Source organism: Neodiprion fabricii, chromosome 4 (assembly GCF_021155785.1).
Source record: "Neodiprion fabricii isolate iyNeoFabr1 chromosome 4, iyNeoFabr1.1, whole genome shotgun sequence".
In the NCBI taxonomy this organism is placed as follows: domain Eukaryota; kingdom Metazoa; phylum Arthropoda; class Insecta; order Hymenoptera; family Diprionidae; genus Neodiprion; species Neodiprion fabricii.
This window is the reverse complement of record NC_060242.1, coordinates 8,860,327-8,881,245: the sequence shown is the minus strand read 5'-3', so window position 1 is coordinate 8,881,245 and position 20,919 is coordinate 8,860,327. Positions and strand designations below refer to the sequence as shown.

Below are 20,919 nucleotides of genomic sequence, written 5' to 3'. Positions count from 1 at the left end.
TGATTACAGAACAATAAAGTTATCACCACGTGGACATGAGTTGACGATTCACCTCGATTTTTGCTATAGAAATCAGACTTTTCCGACGTATAAAACAAAATGAAATTCAATCCTACATGGGTTTACGTCGTTTCATTTGTGGTAAGTGTGAAACAGCTGAACCTGCTATAGTTCCTCCTTCCACTTGAAACGTGTACCCAGTGTGCCCGATGTTTCTACGTTCATTTAATTTTGGGAATTATCTCAATATCATACATTTATCCACTAAAAATAACCAATAATCACAAAAATAAATTTTGCAACTATCAATTTACGAGTCTTCAGGCCAAAGAACATATGTTCAAGGAATCCAAAGATACTAATTGTGAATTGTGTTCGGTGGTATTTCTTATATATCTGGCGGGACGAGAAGAACAAGTTCAAAAATATATGTATATCACCATCGCATTCCAGGAGACTCTTTATCCATACAACCATTGATAAATATATAACAGTGAACTTTCTACATTACGTCTATAAAGAAGCAGTTTAAATTGAATATAATATGTATTGATAGGTTTTTCCAATTTTTTGCGTATGATAAGCTAATTGAGTGTTCAACTTTTCAGGATTTGTTTGCTGTTAGCCTGTCTATACCTCTGCTATCTACACATCTCAGGGCACTGGGAGCATCTCATATTGTAATTGGATTCTTCAGTTCACTGTATGCTGGAACTCAACTTATCAGTGGGCCTATTATCGTTAGTACTTGAACATTTGTGATAATATTTAATCTTCGGAAATTTGAATAATTTCAATAAGTGCCGAAGAGAATGTCGGATTGAACTTTCACTGCATGAGATAATCATGCTGCAGTGGAACTGTCATTGCAAAACTACTTGTATATCAAACCACTAAGCATTCAAAAGTTTGATCGACATTATAACTGTGCTCGCCTCGAAATGCTAATTTATTAATAACTGTAGGGCTTTTGATATTTTTTATGATAAAACCATTATTCCAGGGAAGTTGGAGCGACCAAAAAGGACGACAAGCAATCTTATTAATCAGTCTGACAGTATCTGCAATTTCTTACATTTTCCTGGGCATTGTAAAATCCCTATGGGTGATATTAATAATCCGAGCTGGTTTGGGTAATGAGTTCTATTGTTAATTTATGAATTCAGGTCGCTTACACCTAAAACTTAGTATATAGTTATTTACAAAGTTTTTCAGTACAATTGAATTTATTGTCCAGGTACTTTCAAACACATCCAAGTCTTGGCACGGACCATTGTAGCTGATAGAGTATTACCAGAGGAACAAAGTAAGATCTCTGGCCGCTTGACTGCTCTGTCAAGTGCGGGTTTCATTGTTGGGCCTGCAATTGGTGGACACCTTGCAGAATTGGAACATGGATTTTCTTACTTGTGTTACTGCACTGCTTTATTGTTTGCTGTCAATATTGGTATGCTTAATATATAACTGTATACACAGTTTGCAACAGTCCAGTTTGAACATATTGCCTTCACCTTCCTAATAAATTCTGAGTAGACCATTACAGGATTTCGATGTAAAATTAGCTGTCAAATTAATTAAAAGTGAATAACATCTCAAAAAGATGTATTCAACTTTCTACGTGAATGTATTTAAAAACAAATATTCTAAAATTTGAGAGGAACAATAATCTTTTTCTAATTGGTTCATTAATTTTATAAGTACAAGTTCGTTTCCTGGCTGATTTTACAAGGAAATTGATGTATGTGACTTTAAAGGGGATTCCATATAAATTAAACGCGAAAAAGAGCTCAACAGCCCAATTCAATACACGGTTCTGAACGAAAATTACTCCAATGCACTATCATTTGATGCAGAAATATACAAAATAGCACAGACACTACGAAATCGCAATAGAAAATTAGTTCCTAGAATCGATGCCATTTCTTTATTTCAGCGTCAAATGAAAATGTGTTGGAGTATTTTTGTTCAGTATGGCATACCAAAATGGGGCTGTTGAGCCCTATTTTACGTTTGAGATATGTGAATTTTGATTTTTGGACATATATACATCGACGTCGAAATCGACTAGGGCACCCCCTTCTTTTACGATTAAAGAAAGCTTTCGTACTGATAGGAAAAGTTAATGCCATTGATCCATAATAATTTTTGATCATTTTAGTAATTTCATAATTACTTAAAACATTCGAAATTTTTTCAGGAACGACGTATTTCTTTCTTTATGATCCACCAGAAACTGGGTCACCAGATGAAACCAAGACGTCTCTTAAAAAAAAGCAGTACTTGAGTATAAGAGAGCAAATGTTGTGTGTAGTGCGTCATTTAGTCAATGTTGATTGGATAATTTATGGGGATGTATTTGCTCTAAAGTTCCTAATGGCTGTTTCTAATGCAATATTCACATCAAATTATTTTGCCAATGTTCAGGAGACATACAATATTTCGCCTCGTTGGGCAGGCTATACGATTTCTTTTCAAGGTCTAATAGCATCTTTAGCAGGCTTATTAGCTGGTTGGATAGACCAGAAGTTTTACAAAAACGATCTAACCTTCCAGCAGCGTAATTTACATGGATTTATAATCATAACAATATCTTATGTAGGACTTTTCACTGCCCCAACTTTGCATCTTTTCATGCTTAGTATCATACCACTTACAGCAGCTAGCTCTTTAGTAAGAATAGTCGGAATGGACATGGTCTTAAAACGATGTTCTCCAACGCAGCGAGGCTCTTTGGTTGGTACTAGCAACAGCATATCTAATATTGCCCGTTTTGTAGCACCGTTGCTTGCAGGTTTGATGGGAGATCTGTACGGGACTAGAAGCGCGACTTTGTTATGTATATTATTATCCAGTTTAGGTATAATTGTTTCACTAATGGTCAGACAATACAAACCCATTCAACTAAAGGTTGACTAAGTTGAAAGGTTAATATTAATAATAGGCACAATATTAACCACGGCTTCTGTTGCTCTTTATACTTTGAATTCTATTATTTTCTGAGGGTATAACCATGCCGTGTGAAGAAAAAAATTTGGTCATTCTTGTAGTATCAGGTATTTTGACAAGGTACACATACATAAGATGTTGCATTATTTCATTTTAGTTATTCGCTCAAAATAACTACAGTTGATCTACAGGAAGGTCTCGTAAGAGGATCCATTCTGATCCGCATGGTCACTAGCAGCCCCAACAGATGCACAACTTTTAGCTGAGCCAAGTGTAGCGGGTCAATGTTGTGAACGAATACTTTTAGTTGTTGCTAGCGTTGGCAGTGACCGCGTGGCTCGGAACCAGGCCCTTTCACAAGACCCTCCTTGTATGTTGTGGCATATGTAGTTTCTGTAGTTTTGTTAAAGATAAAATTTCATCATTGTAGTTCTTACTACTTGTAACTAAATGCTACATTGATAAATGCAGACGAGTTTTTTATTGATCCTGCTAAAAATAGGTTTAGCAATAAATTTCATGTCTGTCTAATAATTCCATATACCAATGAAAGTACTGCAATAATACCTGTAGTCAGTTAGAACTATCATCGCTTATATACACACATGATTTTCAATTCTCGAAGTACTCTGAGGTATTTATTGACTGTAGCAAATCACAAAACATATGAATAAAGGTTTTTATTTGTTGGACGAAGTTAGGTAGCACACATAATACAGGACGTGAAGCAATATTTAAATTTTAATTATATAAATTATTTTTCTAAAGTACAGATAGCTGATGTATGTGAAATATCTATGAAGTTGAAGTTAATAAAGTTAACGTTACATGAACCGTTAGGTAAAAAATCATTATTTTGCAATTACAGATTGACTTTGTAGAAGTCAAGTTTTTAAAATATTACCATACTTTACTTTATCATGGTTTACTGAATTTCAAATTATACATTGGCTATGAAATAATGGATTTTCTTAACATGCATTGTTACAATAACTCAATCCCATAAATCTCTATTTTGTACATATGTACATATGATCAATATAATTAATATGTAGAAATTCATACAATTTTTATGAAATACAGCTGTACATTTTAGTCTAATAAGTCTTTTATATTTCGGGATTAACACAATAAAATAATATGGATTAAAAAAAAAAAAAATTATGCTACTATGAATAAATGCTGAAAAATGGTTTTTTATTCACATACTTACTTATTACAGAAATCTATATTGGAAAATCTGTTCGGCTTCAAGGGTTATTAAATTGTCTGAGTTCTCGGAGGCTGGGCATGCATCATCGTTGGCTTATTGAAACATCAGGTTGTTGATTTATTATAGAGTCTGAGCCTCGGTTGGAACAGCCCGTTGGTGAATGCACCGATCCCTTTATATTGCCAGCACCGTCCGGTTTGCATGAGAACGACGTACAAAAATAACATCGAACTTCCCTGTCAGCTACGAATTTGCACTTCCTCTAAATGCAAAAAGTCAGATTTTGAGGGTTTACAATGAGTCGCGATTGAATGGTATGATGATGTGAATTTTTTCTCATATAGTAATACTAATGACCACCAATACATCGCAGTTACAGATTGTTTAAACAATATTGCTTTTATAATAAAATATTTACTGAGAACGTGTCCGAAACACATATATTTTAAACAGGGAAATTCACCCTGTTGTTGGCACAGGTTAGAGATGAGATAAAAGTTTGATAAAATTTGGCAATTGTTTTTGAATCATTTGAAATTTATTTGGAGGGTATGTTTGAAGAAGTTCGTCAATACCCTATATATGGGACACCCTAATTAACATAATCATATTTGTGAACAACTCTTCTGAGTTATTTCAAAATTGTGAAAAGGTGAATTTTCTTGCAACATTTTTTTACCTTATGGTGACAAGTTTCAACCTTATAAAAAATATGACTATGAAGTCTGCGTTAAAGGGTGAATATACCAGAGCAGAACTTTGCATGTTCCAACATTGGTTACGAAATATTTAACGTAAATGCTGCCGAACAAATTTAGAGCAGATCATTATTTCTTATGGCCTCAGTAAGAATGAGTACCTAATAATAATCATCTACTATAAATGCTTCCAGTTAGTGTGATAAAACATAAAATGTATAGATTAAGAGTTTTTGTTTTCTGCTTTACATGACTTTACATCTTTTATGATACAAGAATTCGTGCAGAGGTGATCAAATGTTATAGCAAATATAAGGACTTTTCACAATTTGTATTGAATCTTATACTAAATACAAATATCTTTGCATTGCTATCATGAGTGTTGAAAATAGTCTCTGGATGTTAGGTATATCATATAATTTATTAAAGAAAATCAACAAATCATACAAACACCAAGAACACGGATGGTTGTAACAAATAAATATTTATAATATAAATTTAATTAACAACTTACATCAGCAACGATAAACATTACTTTATATTTGAAACTCATTGGCTTTTTAGAAAAGTATTTTTAACAGCTTAAGAACCTAGTTGAATGAATAATTTTGAATATATTCTATTGGCTGTAAAACTCGGCATTAAGAAACGTTTAGTGTCAAATAAATGATGAATGACAAATACTAATTACCTATTTATTTAAACTAGATTCCAGCACCTCAAAAGCCTTAGCGTCCTGTCTTTCACGTATTTCCCTAATTTTTCGTCTCAACGCCTCATCCTCTTCTTTGTTGACCATGGGGTAGATTTCACGTTTCGTTTTTGTGACCCAATTTTCATAAACTTCTGGCTGGTTAAAGTAGTGGAACATACCCACTGGAAATGCCATGTACAACACCATTTTAGCGACTTCTAATTGCCAGTTCCCCATTGCATTAATTCTAAAAAAGATAGGAGATTGCATAACGCAACTCAAAAAACATACATAACCTCAAAGTAACCTTATATTTAAAATGAAAAAAAATTAATAAATGACATTGGCCAGTAAAGATAAATATGCAGTAACTTTACATCGTTAGAACCCGCTGCACTTCAGCACAAAATTTTTTATATCTTGTCAACTTCGTGTCGCGCCCTAGCCGGATAGTTTGTCTTGAGAGTTGGGTTAAATTCACCGTGAGATTTGCGTTTTGAGAATTTGTATTCACAGGTCGCATTAATTAATTCTGGAATGCCGTTGAAAATTGTAGAGTTACTTGAAGTGATGAAATTTCAATTTCTGTTTCTTTCATTGTGGTTAACTGAACGAATAACATACAATTGTCGTTGACTGAAGAATGAAGATGTGTAAAGATTGCTAGCCTTTTGGGGCTTATCGTAATCAAAAATTGCAGAGATGAATTCATCGTTAAGTGGCGCCCTCTGCATCCCTTCTGCCCTGTATGCGCAACTCAAGTCCAAAGAGTATAATAACTCAGGTCGGCACTCGGTCGGTACGTAGTGGCAACAAGAAGTGATGTTCCCATTGCTCACTGTATGTACCCAGATCATGCAGAGTCGAATAATATAATGTTCCTGACGATGCCTATGTACTGACCACCAGGAACCGCCTGAAATTTTCATACTGGGATTCTCACTTTGCAGTATGTCATCTGATGTAAAAAAATCAAAGTAATGCAACCAGGCTAACAGCTGACCTTTGACCGTGTTTATTCGTGTGTGGATGGTAGAACAGGTATATTATTGACTATGTTTAATTAATTTATGTGACGTGAGTAATTGGAAAACCCAAGAATTACGATTTGCCTCCATTAAAATTAAAAACTTCGGTTATGTAGTAATAAAATGGCACCGACGGCGCCGACTACCAGGCTCTGACATCATAGGATATCTTTCAAGAACGCCCGTATACGTTTCAGTTATGCAAATTCATTTAAGCCAAATTCAGCAATGTTAATCTAACAGAAGGTAAAATAATCCGAGATTTGAGTTCACTCACTAATTTTTTGAGTTGAAATAATTCAAATTAATTCATGCAATTTAATTTACAGTTTTTTTATATTTCAAATTGAGTTTATTAATTCATATCAATTTTTTTTTTAATACATCTAACACGATTTATTTAAAATCATGGGTTTTAATTTTTTGCTGTATAATTCGCGAGAATTCACAGTAATGCAAGTAAATTTAATAAAATTTCAGTTCATTCTTTTGTATTTCCTGTTAATTCAAATTCATTTTTTAAATTGAACTTAATTCAAATCAATATGATTTAATTTTCCTCGATTCAGTTGTTTCTCGAGTCATTCTTAATATTTCAGTTAAATTTCATAATTTAACTCAGTTCTCATTAATTCAGGTGAATTATTGTACGCATGTAAACGTAGGGCGAAAAAGACGTCCGATAATTTATAAAAGAGAATATTTGTTAGTAAGCGCGATTAATGTTATAATTGCGAGTTGTAATAGTGTCGGTGTGTTTAGTTTAATTGTTTATTTTGAGCAACGTTTTTCAGCTTCATAATTACAATACCGATATTTTCTTAATATATAATATCTATTACTATTATTGCCGGCACCCCTACGCCTCTTTCCGTTTGACTTTCCTCCACACCTGTTCCTGACTCTATTTCTATTTATTTAATCGTATTCAATACATTAATTGAGCGTGTTATTCCTTCTCAGATCCAACTACATATCAGTCCCATCGACAAATATAATCTTACTTCAATTCGGGCACAACATATACATAGGTATACATGGTTGACAGTTCGAAACCTGTGCGTGACTTAAACAATGAGGAAATAGCCGGTTGAGTCAAATAAAGAGATGAAAATATATAGTGACCCGTTTTCACACCTAGGGTTGAAAGTTCCACGGTTTCAACAGGCAATTAAATTTGTTGTTATAAAAATTTTTTGCATTGCGAACAAGTTTCAGTTAGATCAACCAAGTATGGTATTCAATCGATGAAAATATTTTATTGGCTATATTCATTATTTTATTTCAAGTACCTAATTTTTTGTATCAGCGAACATGCCTCTTCGAGGAACAATACATAAACTTCAAATGAAATGATATTTAGTTGACTTAATTCCGGAAACACATCGAGAAGTTCACCCGAATTAATACTTTACTCGATCACGACTTGGTATTCATGATTTCCAGTACGTTCTGTAGCTTTTTATCTACGACAGTGTCGACGTTTATCCCCTCATACTAAACATTTAATGAAAGAAAAATACAAATTTAATACAAGGTAATGGAAAAGTAATGATTAATCTGAAAGCCGAAAAGCAGAGAAAAAGAATTCATAAGCTTAGAAAGGAGAGAACAGAGAAATGGAAAGACACGTGAACTTACGTTCAGCTATTCGTCAAACTGTTTAACAGCCAGTTACGAAGTATACATATCTTGATGAAGAAAGTCAAAATGAACCTCGGGTCGTCATCTACAAAAGAGTGAAAACGAATTTTTAGAATCCAACTAAAACGAAAGTAAGAACAATACACTTACCAAAATTTGTGGAAAGAGAATTTTTAAATTATTTGTCTGGTTCTTCAGAAACCTTTTTTTCCTTTCGTTGATTACAAAATTCGAAGAAAAACTAAGAAGAAATCTAAGAATAATCTTTTTAGGCATGTATTTTTGTAACGAAACTGTAATAAATTTATCAATGTATCGATAATCAGCTGTGAATATTATATAGCTTTCTATAGAAAAAAAACCAAAAAAAAAAAACGAAATTTATGATTATGGGAGGTGAAAAAAGATGCCACGCTAATTCTATGTAGTTGTAATTTTGTGAATGACCGGTAATATTTGTTAGTGACCGTTAATTTGCGGAAAAAAAACTTGACCGGTGCTTTTACATCTAAATAGGTGAGGTTACTCTATTTTTGACCGTAAAACGGTCGAAAAAAATTGAGACCGTAATTTCGCAACACAAGATTACATGAAAAAAAATTACGTCAGTTTACGGTATAATTACAGTATTTTTTTGGTATTTTTACTGAGAATCTTAATATCGGTATTTTTACATCTCTAAGCTCCACCTCCGTCTACTCTACGCTCAACTTGCCCAGGAAACCACACGTTCCTTGCTATCGTTTATCGCTATCTAGATTTCCTTTAGTTACTTTACGATAAACGTTGCTATAATATATATTAATAATATACTACTGAAACGCAACTAGAATATTCCTGTTCAAAGACGGTATTCCCCAGAGTAACAAGTAAATGTAAATGTATAATGTAAGCGAACAATATTCATAAATTTTTTTTAAGCAAAAATTGTAGTAGACAAAATAACACGGTTGATGTATGCGGTTAAAACGTGGAATAGATTTTCAATATCTTACATTGCGGTAATTATATTGATGAAAATATGACAATTTAACATAATTTATTGCAGATACTTAAGTAATTCATAAATATATTTATCGCCGATATTTTAATCTTTCAAAATTCTTGACTTTTACCGTCAGCCGGTACTCTCTACAGTTGAAAGCCTTGCGGTGGGTTTGAAGAAATCTCAATAAAGCATTATCACCCGTTGCATTCCTACAAAGATAGGATTCTGATATAAATATATATATATATATATATATATATATATATATAAGTATATGTATATTCAAGTGTGCAAGTAATGGTTGCGTGGATACTCCCGTCCACTATCTGTAACTTCCTCGACATTTCTGTTGCCCTGGTATCAAAGCGCGTCAAATTCGGCGACTGTGCACCTCGTTGTTATGGCTCAAGATTTATGGTCAAAGATTAAAATAAAATAAAATGTACGATATGAACAATGCCATTTCAATGTACTGTATACTATCACATACTTGTACCAAAAATTTACTCACCCGCTCGTGAAATTCCAACTTTCCTACCACACTGTAATAAAATTACCGCAGAAATGCATTATACACGTTGAATATACTTATAACGCGTGACAATTTTAGGTATAATCACTCTGATTCTAACTTATATTCGATTTCACTCATAATTATACATAAATTTCATTCATCAGCCACGAATTTTCAAATATTTCAAACAGCTACTGTGTAGACTACGTTTGTATATGTCGGAAATTAACTGCAATTGTAACACATTACTATTGGCAATTTCTATTCTATCAACTTGTGTTAATGTGCAGATGGAGATCATCATGAAAATTCTTCCAAGTAATTCCAAATCATTTTGACGACAGCTGTCTGACGTTATTCCGCTAACTGGTCGACACCACTCCCAGGACAGTATGATGCGTTGTAGTCAACTTCTAATCGACATGCTGCAGCCCCGACCTATCAAACAGAGATCCTCCTACCAGGAACGCAGAGATAGCAAAATGAGGTTTCCTGCTCAAAAATCGGCGAAAATACATGGCGATGTACAATTCGGCGGTCCTTTATAAATATGCGTAATACCTACGAGTGCTTACAATTGTAGCAAGAAAATAAACTGATTATCATTTTCAAGATGCGGGACACAAGGGCGCGAAACAAGATCGTCTCGCAAATTTGCATTATTTGAACAGCGGCAACAGGAGACCAGACAGTTCGCAAAGTGTGTCCACATGAGAAAGTTTTAATATTGTCATGAATATCAGGTGCGCAATTTAATTTCTTGTTTTTCTTCCGATCTTGAAAACTATATTAAATTAGCATATGTACCGATTTTGTGGTCGTCAAGTACTAACATCTACGCTTTCGAACGACGTTACTAACCTACCTCTGCAATGAACTAGTGAAGCGGGTAACATAACCTCCAAAGCAAATCTATACATAACGGCTTCTGATAAGACACTGCATTCATTTCGCATTCCAACTAAAAGAGAATACCGGAAGTGATTTGTTGTGCTGTTGATGAAAGTGCGCAGTGTGTTCTGAAAGCATCGATGTTGTCATATTGAAGTTAGTAACGTTATCGTAGTGATTCATGCTGAGGAAAAACGGTTATTTCGCGATTTTGAAATTGTCTGAAATTCAATACACCATGATAAAACAAAACACACTCATATTTCAAAATTTTGGTTTCTTCAAAATCATTGTAAAATTAAGAAAATAGTGATTTTTTCCCCAGTGTTTCGTTACGATAACGTTGCTAACTGCAACTTCGTTCGATTTCAGCAATTGAAAAATAAGATAGGATCGGTGTATATTCTATTTTAAAATGGTTTTCAAAATCGGCAAAAAAAAGTTCGAAATTTGTTAATTCACCAAATATAATGTCAAATGTAAAATTTGGTCAAACGTAAAATTAAATGCGAGTTTGGCAAATAGTACCATTTTGCTTAAATCTTTTCGGAAGCAACGAAAACGCGACCGGTGAAGAGCTTACATGATTCATTCAACCGTTTGGATCATGCATAACATGCGCACACATGAGTAGAAATAGAAAGTACGTACATACGTATTTCTCGAGTTTGACGGACAGGCGTTGAAATTTATGCAAAAAACTGATCAGTGCGCAGGTGTCAGTCATTCGTATCCCGCTATTGTGATCCACTCAGGGAGGTGTGCATGGTGCTAATGATTATGTTTTGTATATGCAGTGATACAGAATCCCGATAACCTGTAGTAACGGCAGAGTTGGGATAAAGATATGTTAGGTATCAGAATTCTGCTCACAAACGTGTGAACAGTTTCGTCTTCGAAATTTCCATTCGGGATATTTCTATTCGGATATGAAAATAACATGACAAAAGCTTTATCTTGAAAAAAGGTTTGTTGAGATTCGTTGGAAAACAACGGAGTTATATAGGCCGTCAAAGTTGATATATGATATATGTTCATGTACGCCATTTTTACTACCCATACCAAAAGAATCAGCTTGTCCTGAGAAAATAACGCTCATGTCCCTATATTTCCTGGACTAGGTAGCACACTATTGGCTGTTAGTTGACTTAATATCGACAGAAATTCTCAGTTAACTATTTCAAGTCAACTGGGAATTCGCATATTATGAGTCTATTGTCGACTGTACACTGACAATGAGTTTGAGTGCACGAATGTCCTTTGAAATGTCATGGTAAAGGCAACACCCGACGTCAACTATTACTATTATTTTGTCAAGAGAAAAAGGCCAATAATTTGCAAGTAGGCTAATAATCAGCTGGCATCAAGTACTCAAGTATGAGATAGCGATGTTCATTCGGCACATGAACGCGTTCACATAAACAATTATTTATCTGAAAAACATCAAAAACTTTTTACTTCACTTTCCAGTGATCACATTTTTTCCCATAAGGTGACGACGGGTTGTCCAGTCGAATTGCCTTATACTTGACATTTCAGAGGACATTCGTAAACATGAAGTACTGTATACTGCATGTCAACTTCAAGTTCGCTTCCTTTTCGATCTATAGCCATTCAAACATAGCCGACCTTTTGTCTATTTTTATTCGTCATCCGCTCCAATTCATTTGAAGGACATTTTGTAGGTTGATCTACGCATCTTGCACCATCTTATTAGCTGAATGTATCAACAGCAATTTATCCGAGTGTAAGTCTACGGGTTTTATACCTACATACCATCTTACTAAATATACCGTCTTGCGTGAATTGGAATTCAACCAGAATAACGTCGGAGGCTGTCAGCCACTTTTATTTTATACCTGTGACACACCTAACTAACACCCGTAAGTCCTTCCTTGAGGGGGGAGCCTGCTTTAGAGGCTTCACAAACTCGATTTTTTCAAGGATTTTTTTGGGAAGGAAAGAATCATCCGATTGAAACGAAACTTTCAGGTTTTATTGTTATATATTTCAGCAGTCTTCTTAAATTTTTTCATTAAGATATATGTCATATTATGCCTGGTACAAGCATTTCACCGAGGCGTCTCGAGTGTGCATTTATCGTGCGACGGGAAAGGTGCAGGTCGCAATTTCCATCTGAAACAAAGAACCCAAAAAAATTTTTACTTCTCAATAGTATAGCTTCTAGTTAAACCAAGAAAATTCAACAAAAAGTGAAAAATTCAACAATTTTTCGCAAATTAAAAAAAAAAATTCACTTTAGATTGTTTAAAAAGTGGGTTAATCTTAACTTTCTTAAGGTTTGTTAGGTTCAACTAGAAGAGAATTTAATCTCGAGTACAATGCAATTTGTCTCGTTTCGATAGGACTTTTACTTTTTTCCCTATCTTTCCCGCCAATTAGGAAAAATCGTAAAAATGAAAAACCGAGAAATCGTGCGTCAAAGTTTTCGTATATAAAAAATCGTAATTTTCTTGAACTTACCGCATTAATATGCTAATCAGCGATTCCTGGTCCATAGAGTTGCCCTTCAGACTCTTCAAAAAACTAATTTTCGCTCTGTTGTTCGAGTCTGCGGGCTGTTCTGGCCTCTTTACTTGAATATGAATCGCGCCTGTTTTTTCGGGTGACGCGCTCCTCGTCGGCTCCCTTGGCGAAATTGTTGCATTGCTGTCCAATTTTCAAATCCAGTAACTGCATGGTTTTCAATGCTGCACTGTAACCTTCATTGAACATTCCTCCAGCGATGTAAGCAGCAATCTCGAAGATTTTAATGCCTGAGTGAAGGTGTTTAGGTTAGGTGTGATGCGCCACACAGTGGAATTGAACGTCTCGTTCGCATTTTGTGTGTGTCCACCCAAACACCTCGTTAGCAGCTCGTCCTTAGATAATTCCTCGTACACAGGACGAATGTACTTCTCGACATGTTCGTCAATTAGACGCGGTGGATGTTTAAAAGCAACCAGGGTGTTTGTCGCTACAGCTTTGCGCCACTCACACCAGCTTTCAGCGCCTTCCGGGCAATTGTCGTGGCGAGGTAATTCATCTGTAGAGCAATAATGATCAAGTGTCGCCATTATTGCATTTCTCATACCTTCTACAGAATTCAAGTTTCTTCGAATCGCCGGACCGTAATAAATTGTTAATTTTTTTATTAAAGTCTCGGTGAGCCGCTTCTTTCCACCGAGCTTCTTTTGTTTTCTCATGTTGCGTAGACGAGTACCCATGCGCTTTTGTACATGTCCCACGCACTCGCTTTTGGTCACTGTGCACTTGTCACCGTATGGATCACTGTTCAGGATGCCAAGAAATGTTTTGGAGTCACCGTCGCCAATGCAATTACTATACATTACTCCAAATTTCTCGATGGACCTTGAGAACATTTCCAATATCGAATCAACTTCCATTTTCCCGGCCGAACCTGCGTGATTCGAAGAACAATTTTCTTCATGGTACTCATACCAATTTTCAAACTCGTCGGCGTTCAATGTATTTTTCTTGATGGCACAGGTATGACAATATCCGCTTTTAACGACGAGATCGATCACGTTGCCACTGTAGTACCCAATAAGTGTGGTTACACCGTACAATGAAGTATATTCCTTGTTCCTCAAGGAAGGACAATGAATACGGGTGTAAGTCTTGTCTCCTATAAATCTCATATTACGTAATACATCATTATTATGAAATAAACAAACCGACAATATGACCTGAAAAGCTAATTGTAAAAACAAATTTTGACATGACTGGACGGTGGTTCACACATCTTCATTTCGCAATGGGCCGTTCATCGAATTGGTAAACAACACGCAACGTATATGAGCATCACCGCAGTCGTTGGGGTAGGCTCTCTGCGAAGCGCGCCGGATCAGGAAAGTAGGAGGCCGTACCTAGAATGTGATTCAACCAAAACAGTGGTCGCGACGCGGTGCATGTAGTATACGTGTAGGCCGTTTGCGAAATAATCATCGTAGACGAAACCGCGCCGCGGTAGCAACGGTGGTCGCTGGAGCCCTGTTTCTATTAGGAAAGTAGGAATCGCTGTAGATATTCTCTTTACCACCTATAGAGAATTTACCACTACGTTGATACATTGTTTGTATTCCGCCTCGGCGCCTATACGTGTAACGGAAATAATTTGCGTGTGTAATATCCATATAAAGAGACCTTTAAGCCAGAATAATTCAGCTTTAGATTTGAAAAAAATGCGAATCGTTCATGTTCGGCCAGTGATTCTGTGTAACAGTAAGGTATGAGAGTAAAAAAAAACTGGAGGCGCCGGGCATCGATCCCGGTACCTCTCGCATGCTAAGCGAGCGCTCTACCATCTGAGCTACGCCCCCTGATAAAGGTTAACTGTAAATTATATATCTGATCAAATAAAAATTTCTTACCTTGGTTAAGCAATCTAGTAAATCTTATCAGGATAATATGAAAGCGAAAAAGACTTCGGGATGTTCCTATAAGTATTTTTTGCACAAGGCGAACGCAGTAACTAATGATATTCTGTATTACCTACCACATAAGGACGAGAATTATGCTTGATTACGAGTACTTGTAACAATATATGATTAATTTACGTGGATACAGGTGGAGAGTTTTTTTTTACGATTCGCGAATAATTTACAGTTGAATCACCGAGACTGCAAAACAACTACATGACACACAATTATTTTTATAACGATTTAACACGGGATGGATAGTGCACTTCGCAATGAAACAATTACTTTCATTTCTAGTTAAAAAGTTCAAGTAAATCTCAATACTGATACCTATTATTTGTCAGTACTTTCAAGTCCTTCAGTAGCCGTGATCGTCTAGTGGTTAGGACCCTACGTTGTGGCCGTAGTAACCCAGGTTCGAATCCTGGTCACGGCAATGTTGATAACATTGTCACGGTGAAGGTGTTTCTTTTTTATTTTTATTTTTTCATCAATCAATATTTATTTTTATTCGTCTAACATTCAAATATCGTACATTGTTACTGTAATGTTATAGGCTGTAAAGATTTCAGTTAGTCGTTGAATTTGTGTTGAAGTATTACACGCGGTGATGCGTACGTAATACAACGGCACATTTAATACATAAGTCGTGTTTAAAGCTTCAGGTCGATTGGTCAACGGGGATCATGCGTCAGCATATAATTTATTATTTTATTTCACTCTACAATGATTCATTATTATGTTTCCTTATTATATAATATTTCGTTATACAATATTCATTATACTTGCACTGGGCTGCGGTAAGGCATTTATCAAATTTCAAACCCGTTCTCGTCTATATATACGTGTTACTGATATGCACATGATTTTATGAGCTATGTATCACGATAAGACTGTGTCAGCAATTCATTTCAAATTGAACATTCTACCGTTTGTAAATATATGGCTCATGTTTTTCTTGTATAGTTAGAATAATCAGTATCTGATCTCGACTGGATTTAAAAATTATTAGACTTCTAAATCGTACCAGTAAACGCTAGAAAGACGATGAAAGAAGATCGCGGGATAAGTAAATCAATTTAAACATATTGCACAGCCGCGTAATTATGACTCCAAATTTTAACAACGCTTTAAACATTTGGTCCATACTTGGTTACGATATATAACGGGTGATGCAAAAGAATCAGCGAGACCGCGTATGACATTCTCGTTATATTTACGCCTCGGATGGATGACAAAATAACCTGACGTAATCTACCTTTTACCTGACTATATACGACGTATCAATGAAATGAATTATAGCAGTTTTTATAACTATACTCGGATACGTTGTTTTGAAATCTGATGAAAATGCAGTTGATATTCATTCAAATAATATAACTCATCATACGTATGTTTGCATAAGATTTCGTATTTTGTTTATATATCTTTAAAAATAATAATGGGATTGCGACATACAGAGTGCCGAATACAAAGTGTAGCAATGCATTGAATAAATCGTAAGTATAAGTCAGCAAATTCCAAAGCGAAAATACTATAAGTGAGGCTGAGGCTCTGACCATTCGATTTAAAGGAGTCAGATACTGCGGCGGAAGTTGTCCGAATTAGTTCATGAGACGGCAAGCGTAAGAATGATCCTAACGCGAAGTTCTTTGATATTGCTAGGACTAACTGTGTTCCAAAGCATCGGTATGTATTAATGTAAAACAACACAATATAATTTGCAGTAACTTAAATTTCTAGCTGCTCTCTAAATGTGAATCAGTTTATACCAGTGGAGAAAATCAATGTATATACATTGAAAATCAGTGAAATATCAGTGAAAAGTCACTGAATCGTTAGTGTATATGCACTAGTTTTGCCTAGAGGTATACTTATAATTGGGAATCAGTGAATTTTCACTGATTGAAATTTAGAGAATAACCAAACGATTAACTGAACAGTCGTTTTATAGAAACTGTGAAAGTAATAAGGTGTGGTATTGCAGCAGTTGCCAAGGTATAACTCCAGCTGCTATTCAACTCAAAACGAATAATAAAATTCTAGTCTATTAAATTTTTTAAGAATGTATTCAGATGAAAATAAATGAAAAAGACGGTGTTTTGACGGAAGAATAAATCTTTTCAATGTTCTGTGTCTGGGAGTTCTTGATAGAACTTATTTTTCACACGTTGCTCTGTTGAATTTTAGGCAGAGCAAATGTCCTTGCAGCCGATGGGGCGCAAACTTGCATCAATTTGTGCGAGAGCTGCGGTGGAATAGCAACATTTCAACACAACATTTGTCAGTGCCACGTTGCCGATGACAATGATCAAGGTATTTTTTGCAAATTATTGGCAGTATGTAATGTATGGTAGTATGCGACGTATTGTCTATTGGTAAACTGTGGTAGTGTTTGATTTGTGGGTGAAGATCAATTTTTTCCATTGAAATAATAATAACTAATACAACGATTACGTCAAACAAATTATTTATTAGGTGCCGAATGCATTCACCGAATGAGAAGGCAAGCTCAGGAACTTGGAGTAGACATAGTATCCTGCGATCTCGCTAATCCTGAAGCAGATCGTCCCGCTCGGTGTGCTGTATCTCCGCTGCGACGGTTGAGGACTCGAGGTGTTAATTGTTTAATTTTGATAAGTTGGATTGTTATGCTTATCACTATTATTGAAGCGATATTTCCAAAATCAAAACTTCGCAAAAAAGATCTATAATTATTGTATATATGATTAACAGGTAATGGCGATTTAATCGCAAGATATTTCATGGGGAACGGGTTAGCTTCGCTCCTGGGGTCGAGAAACCCGGAGGCAGAATCAACGGGGGATTCTGATTCCTCATCTAGGCAGGAAAATGTTGGCGCAAGTGAGGCTACAAGCGGCGATCAGGCAGAGATCACTGGGGACCAGTCGAACATGAATTCCGCTGTCGTTGGGGCGCCATATCAATTTTTGGAAACAGATCCTTACATGGTAGCAGCAATGGCTAACTGGTATCAGCCGCACAATATGATGACTATAGACGAAAGTTGTACGGGAGTACGGGATGGCACTGAAATGCAAAGCTTCTTGGGACAACCGAACCCTGCAATTACTTCGATGACTGACAATGAATCGGGACAAGCAAATTTTGTAGGGAAATAAGTATTCTCGATAAATTAATTTAATGTTGAATTCCTTCGTACAGTTAATAACCATGATTGCAACATGTATTATCAAAAGTTAAATAATTCTTCATATTTGTTTGTTGAAATGCTTACCGATTACTGTCACATATTTATATGAAATTATATGTATACTGTAATAGAAATGAATTTTATTACTATTTGCGTTTAACAAAATGTCATCAACTACTTTCCATCAGGTTGGTTCACCGAATCAGGATGAGATCGGGGGAGTCTCATCAGGGAGAATGTATGAGTCATATAATTTGCATCCATTAATGCTGGGCATGAATCCATACGCCTACTTTATTCGTACACCTTATGGGGCCCAGTTTCCAGGGGGATCGCAAATGCTGGGCATGCAGTCGTACCACTATAAGTCTATAGATGGAGATCGAAACTCTCAGTCCCGAGAAAACAACGTCGTGGGTCTATCTCCTTATTCGAATTGTCAAACGTCACTACTTGGAGAAAGTAACCCCCATCTAGGGGATTCGGCCGCTGGACAGGAGAATAGTCAAGATAAAAATGGAATGCCGGACGAAGAAGTTACGGGAGAGGCAAATCCAGTAGGCTTACATCGCGAGGATAGGCAACACCTTGGTAGGAATGGACAAGTCGATAAAGATGTTAAAGGAGATGCAGCGGATCCAGAAGAAATCAAAGATCAAACTGTTGGTTCCTCAAAGTATAAACTAAAACGGAGACTGAACAGATTTAAAACAAAAGAAAGCCGCTCTACACCTGCAGATCAAGTTGACTCGCGTTATGGACATCCGGACGATCCATATGGCGCTGCGTAAGAAAAACGGATTCAAAGAAGTAAAATGTACTTTCCGGAGCAGACTTCTTCAATACAGATTTTATGATGTTATATAGGTTACGTAGGTAGAATATTATTTTTGTTATGCATACTTAATTGTAAATAATCCACGCATCTCGTTGATTCGTATGTATAATTTCATTTAAGATGAAGATCTACAATAATGACGTATTTTAAGTAGAATAACATATCATTATATTTACTCTGAATTTTGTATCTTCAGTAGTTTTCGCAATAAATTAAAAACTATATTAACTGCAGTAGAAAGAATATGCTTATAGAAATTGGATATCTTCAAAGTACATTACGATGTTACCTAACTCTGTGACATTATATCATTTTTTGTAGCATGCTAGTAAGGATATCAATATTCAAACATTATTACATTTCTATGTTGAAGATATAAATTTTAAAAACTGGTAAATTCGAAAAATTAACGACGGAGCCAGGAATCGAACCTGGTATCTAGTGATGCTTTACCGGAGCCTTACTCCACTAGACCACCTAGCCACCCTGAAGGCGGCTCCGTCGTTAATTTTTCGAATTTACCAGTTTTTCAAATTTATATCTTCAACAATGAAAAGTCCTCGTGATTAATGATAATGCATATCCGCATTTCAATTATTAGACGGTCATTGACTGTCTTACGGGCTTCGCATCAGAAGCGTAAGATTCCAAAAAACACACTTACAGACATTCTTACAGTTGTGCTCTAGAGGAAGAACACTTTCTATTCATTATATATCTATCGCATTCTAATCCATTCCTATCTAATGGGGGCTGTAGCACTGGCTGTACTCAATTTCGACGCAATGTCGTATATATCTGGAATTATCGGAGTCCACGTATCTCGACCGCGAAAAAATGTACAACAGCCCCATTCTACCTATATGACCGTGTATGCAAGCATTAGATTTCGGCACCCAAGTAAGAGGTTTCCACACAAAAGATTGTGTTGAAGGGTTATAAATATTATTTGGGATAGCCAAATATAGATATCATCATATAATTAACACACGAATCCATATATTATATGTTTTGCTGGAAACGTAAAAAAAATTCAAATTTATTAGAAGCGTATGGTATAATTGGGTTAGAATCACGAAACCTCATATTTTTCAGCCAAATCAATGGTTCGGAAAGAGAATAAATTTAGTAAGAGGATTCATTTTAAATACCATCAATATATATGTACTACGGGTGAATAATTTTTTGTAAAACTTTGGCATGGAGTACATTGAACAGTACTAAATTCAGAGGGGAAAAGGACCAAAAGGGAAAGCTACGGACGACGTCAGTTTATATATACCTATATCAGTGCTATGGACGAAGACGTTTTTGTCTCTCCAGATATTTTAAAATTTGTTAGTTGAAGCGAAAACTGTGAAGAACCATTATGATGGTAACTTCAGTGAAAGTTAGTAAAAGAAACGTTTGTTTTTCGTAATTTTATTAGAATAAACTCACTTTAAACTTATAAAATATTTGAAAATTTGTAAATATCTTTTACGGAAGACTCAACATTTTTTCGCATAGGTCTTATTCTTGACTGTTAAAAGGCAAACTTCAATACAGAGCTGGGCGCAGACAAATCACATATCTACTTTCGACTAACGGATATTTCCATTGTGATTCATGTAAGCATTATATGAGTGAGGAATTCGTCGGGAAAGGTCAATTTTGACAGGAGAAAAACCGTTGAAGTTCTTTTTGCGACGTTTCGGCGGGGCCCAGCCAGCCATCGTCAGAAAATATAGTTTGAAACTATAATATAAGAATTCTGTATTTTTTTTTGTCTTAGAGGTAAATATATTTGGAATCTATTTAATATCAAGAAGTGCATAAAACAATCTCTATATCAGAGTTTTCATGTCT

General features: G+C 35.5%; 3 protein-coding genes, 2 long non-coding RNA genes and 2 other non-coding genes across 12 annotated transcripts; 3 read left to right on the top strand and 4 right to left on the bottom strand.

Annotated features, from left to right (window-relative positions):
• Positions 1-9: 9 nt before the first annotated feature.
• LOC124180932 (major facilitator superfamily domain-containing protein 9-like) lies at positions 10-3,301 on the top strand. The gene is made up of 5 exons (XM_046566877.1): positions 10-141; positions 609-740; positions 1,004-1,133; positions 1,238-1,447; positions 2,198-3,301. Exons 1-5 carry the CDS (start codon positions 100-102, stop codon positions 2,914-2,916), a joined length of 1,233 nt encoding a protein of 410 aa, XP_046422833.1. The 5' UTR covers positions 10-99; the 3' UTR covers positions 2,917-3,301.
• Positions 3,302-3,438: 137 nt separating this feature from the next.
• LOC124180933 (protein PET100 homolog, mitochondrial) lies at positions 3,439-6,275 on the bottom strand. 6 transcript variants are annotated; one of them, XR_006870338.1, is made up of 4 exons: positions 6,176-6,275; positions 5,929-6,083; positions 5,372-5,798; positions 3,439-4,421 (listed from the first exon to the last, which is right to left on the bottom strand). XR_006870338.1 is itself a non-coding variant. In XM_046566879.1 (3 exons), exon 2 carries the CDS (start codon positions 5,786-5,788, stop codon positions 5,549-5,551), a length of 240 nt encoding a protein of 79 aa, XP_046422835.1. In that variant the 5' UTR covers positions 5,789-5,798; positions 6,176-6,251; the 3' UTR covers positions 3,439-4,419. The 6 variants fall into 6 exon arrangements, 2 of the variants coding, with proteins under 2 accessions (XP_046422835.1, XP_046422834.1); XR_006870336.1 differs by lacking the exon at positions 5,929-6,083 and having other exon boundaries at positions 5,372-5,447; positions 5,549-5,798; positions 6,176-6,251; XR_006870335.1 differs by lacking the exon at positions 5,929-6,083 and having other exon boundaries at positions 6,176-6,250.
• Positions 6,276-8,217: 1,942 nt separating this feature from the next.
• LOC124180935 lies at positions 8,218-10,043 on the bottom strand. Its single transcript, XR_006870339.1, has 3 exons — positions 9,723-10,043; positions 9,339-9,420; positions 8,218-8,308 (listed from the first exon to the last, which is right to left on the bottom strand). It is a non-coding gene; the product is annotated as an uncharacterized LOC124180935 (long non-coding RNA).
• A 2,547-nt stretch (positions 10,044-12,590) lies between these two features.
• LOC124179694 lies at positions 12,591-13,727 on the bottom strand. The gene is made up of 2 exons (XR_006870137.1): positions 13,101-13,727; positions 12,591-12,752 (listed from the first exon to the last, which is right to left on the bottom strand). It is a non-coding gene; the product is annotated as an uncharacterized LOC124179694 (long non-coding RNA).
• A 1,159-nt stretch (positions 13,728-14,886) lies between these two features.
• Positions 14,887-14,959, bottom strand: Trnaa-agc. Its single transcript has one exon. It is a non-coding gene; the product is annotated as a tRNA-Ala (tRNA).
• Positions 14,960-15,422: 463 nt separating this feature from the next.
• Trnah-gug lies at positions 15,423-15,494 on the top strand. Its single transcript has one exon. It is a non-coding gene; the product is annotated as a tRNA-His (tRNA).
• A 1,129-nt stretch (positions 15,495-16,623) lies between these two features.
• Positions 16,624-19,398, top strand: LOC124179857. Its single transcript, XM_046564669.1, has 5 exons — positions 16,624-16,747; positions 17,249-17,374; positions 17,537-17,674; positions 17,795-18,189; positions 18,422-19,398. The coding sequence occupies exons 1-5, from the start codon at positions 16,690-16,692 to the stop codon at positions 19,022-19,024; spliced, it is 1,320 nt and encodes a 439-aa protein (XP_046420625.1). The 5' UTR covers positions 16,624-16,689; the 3' UTR covers positions 19,025-19,398.
• Positions 19,399-20,919: the final 1,521 nt, after the last annotated feature.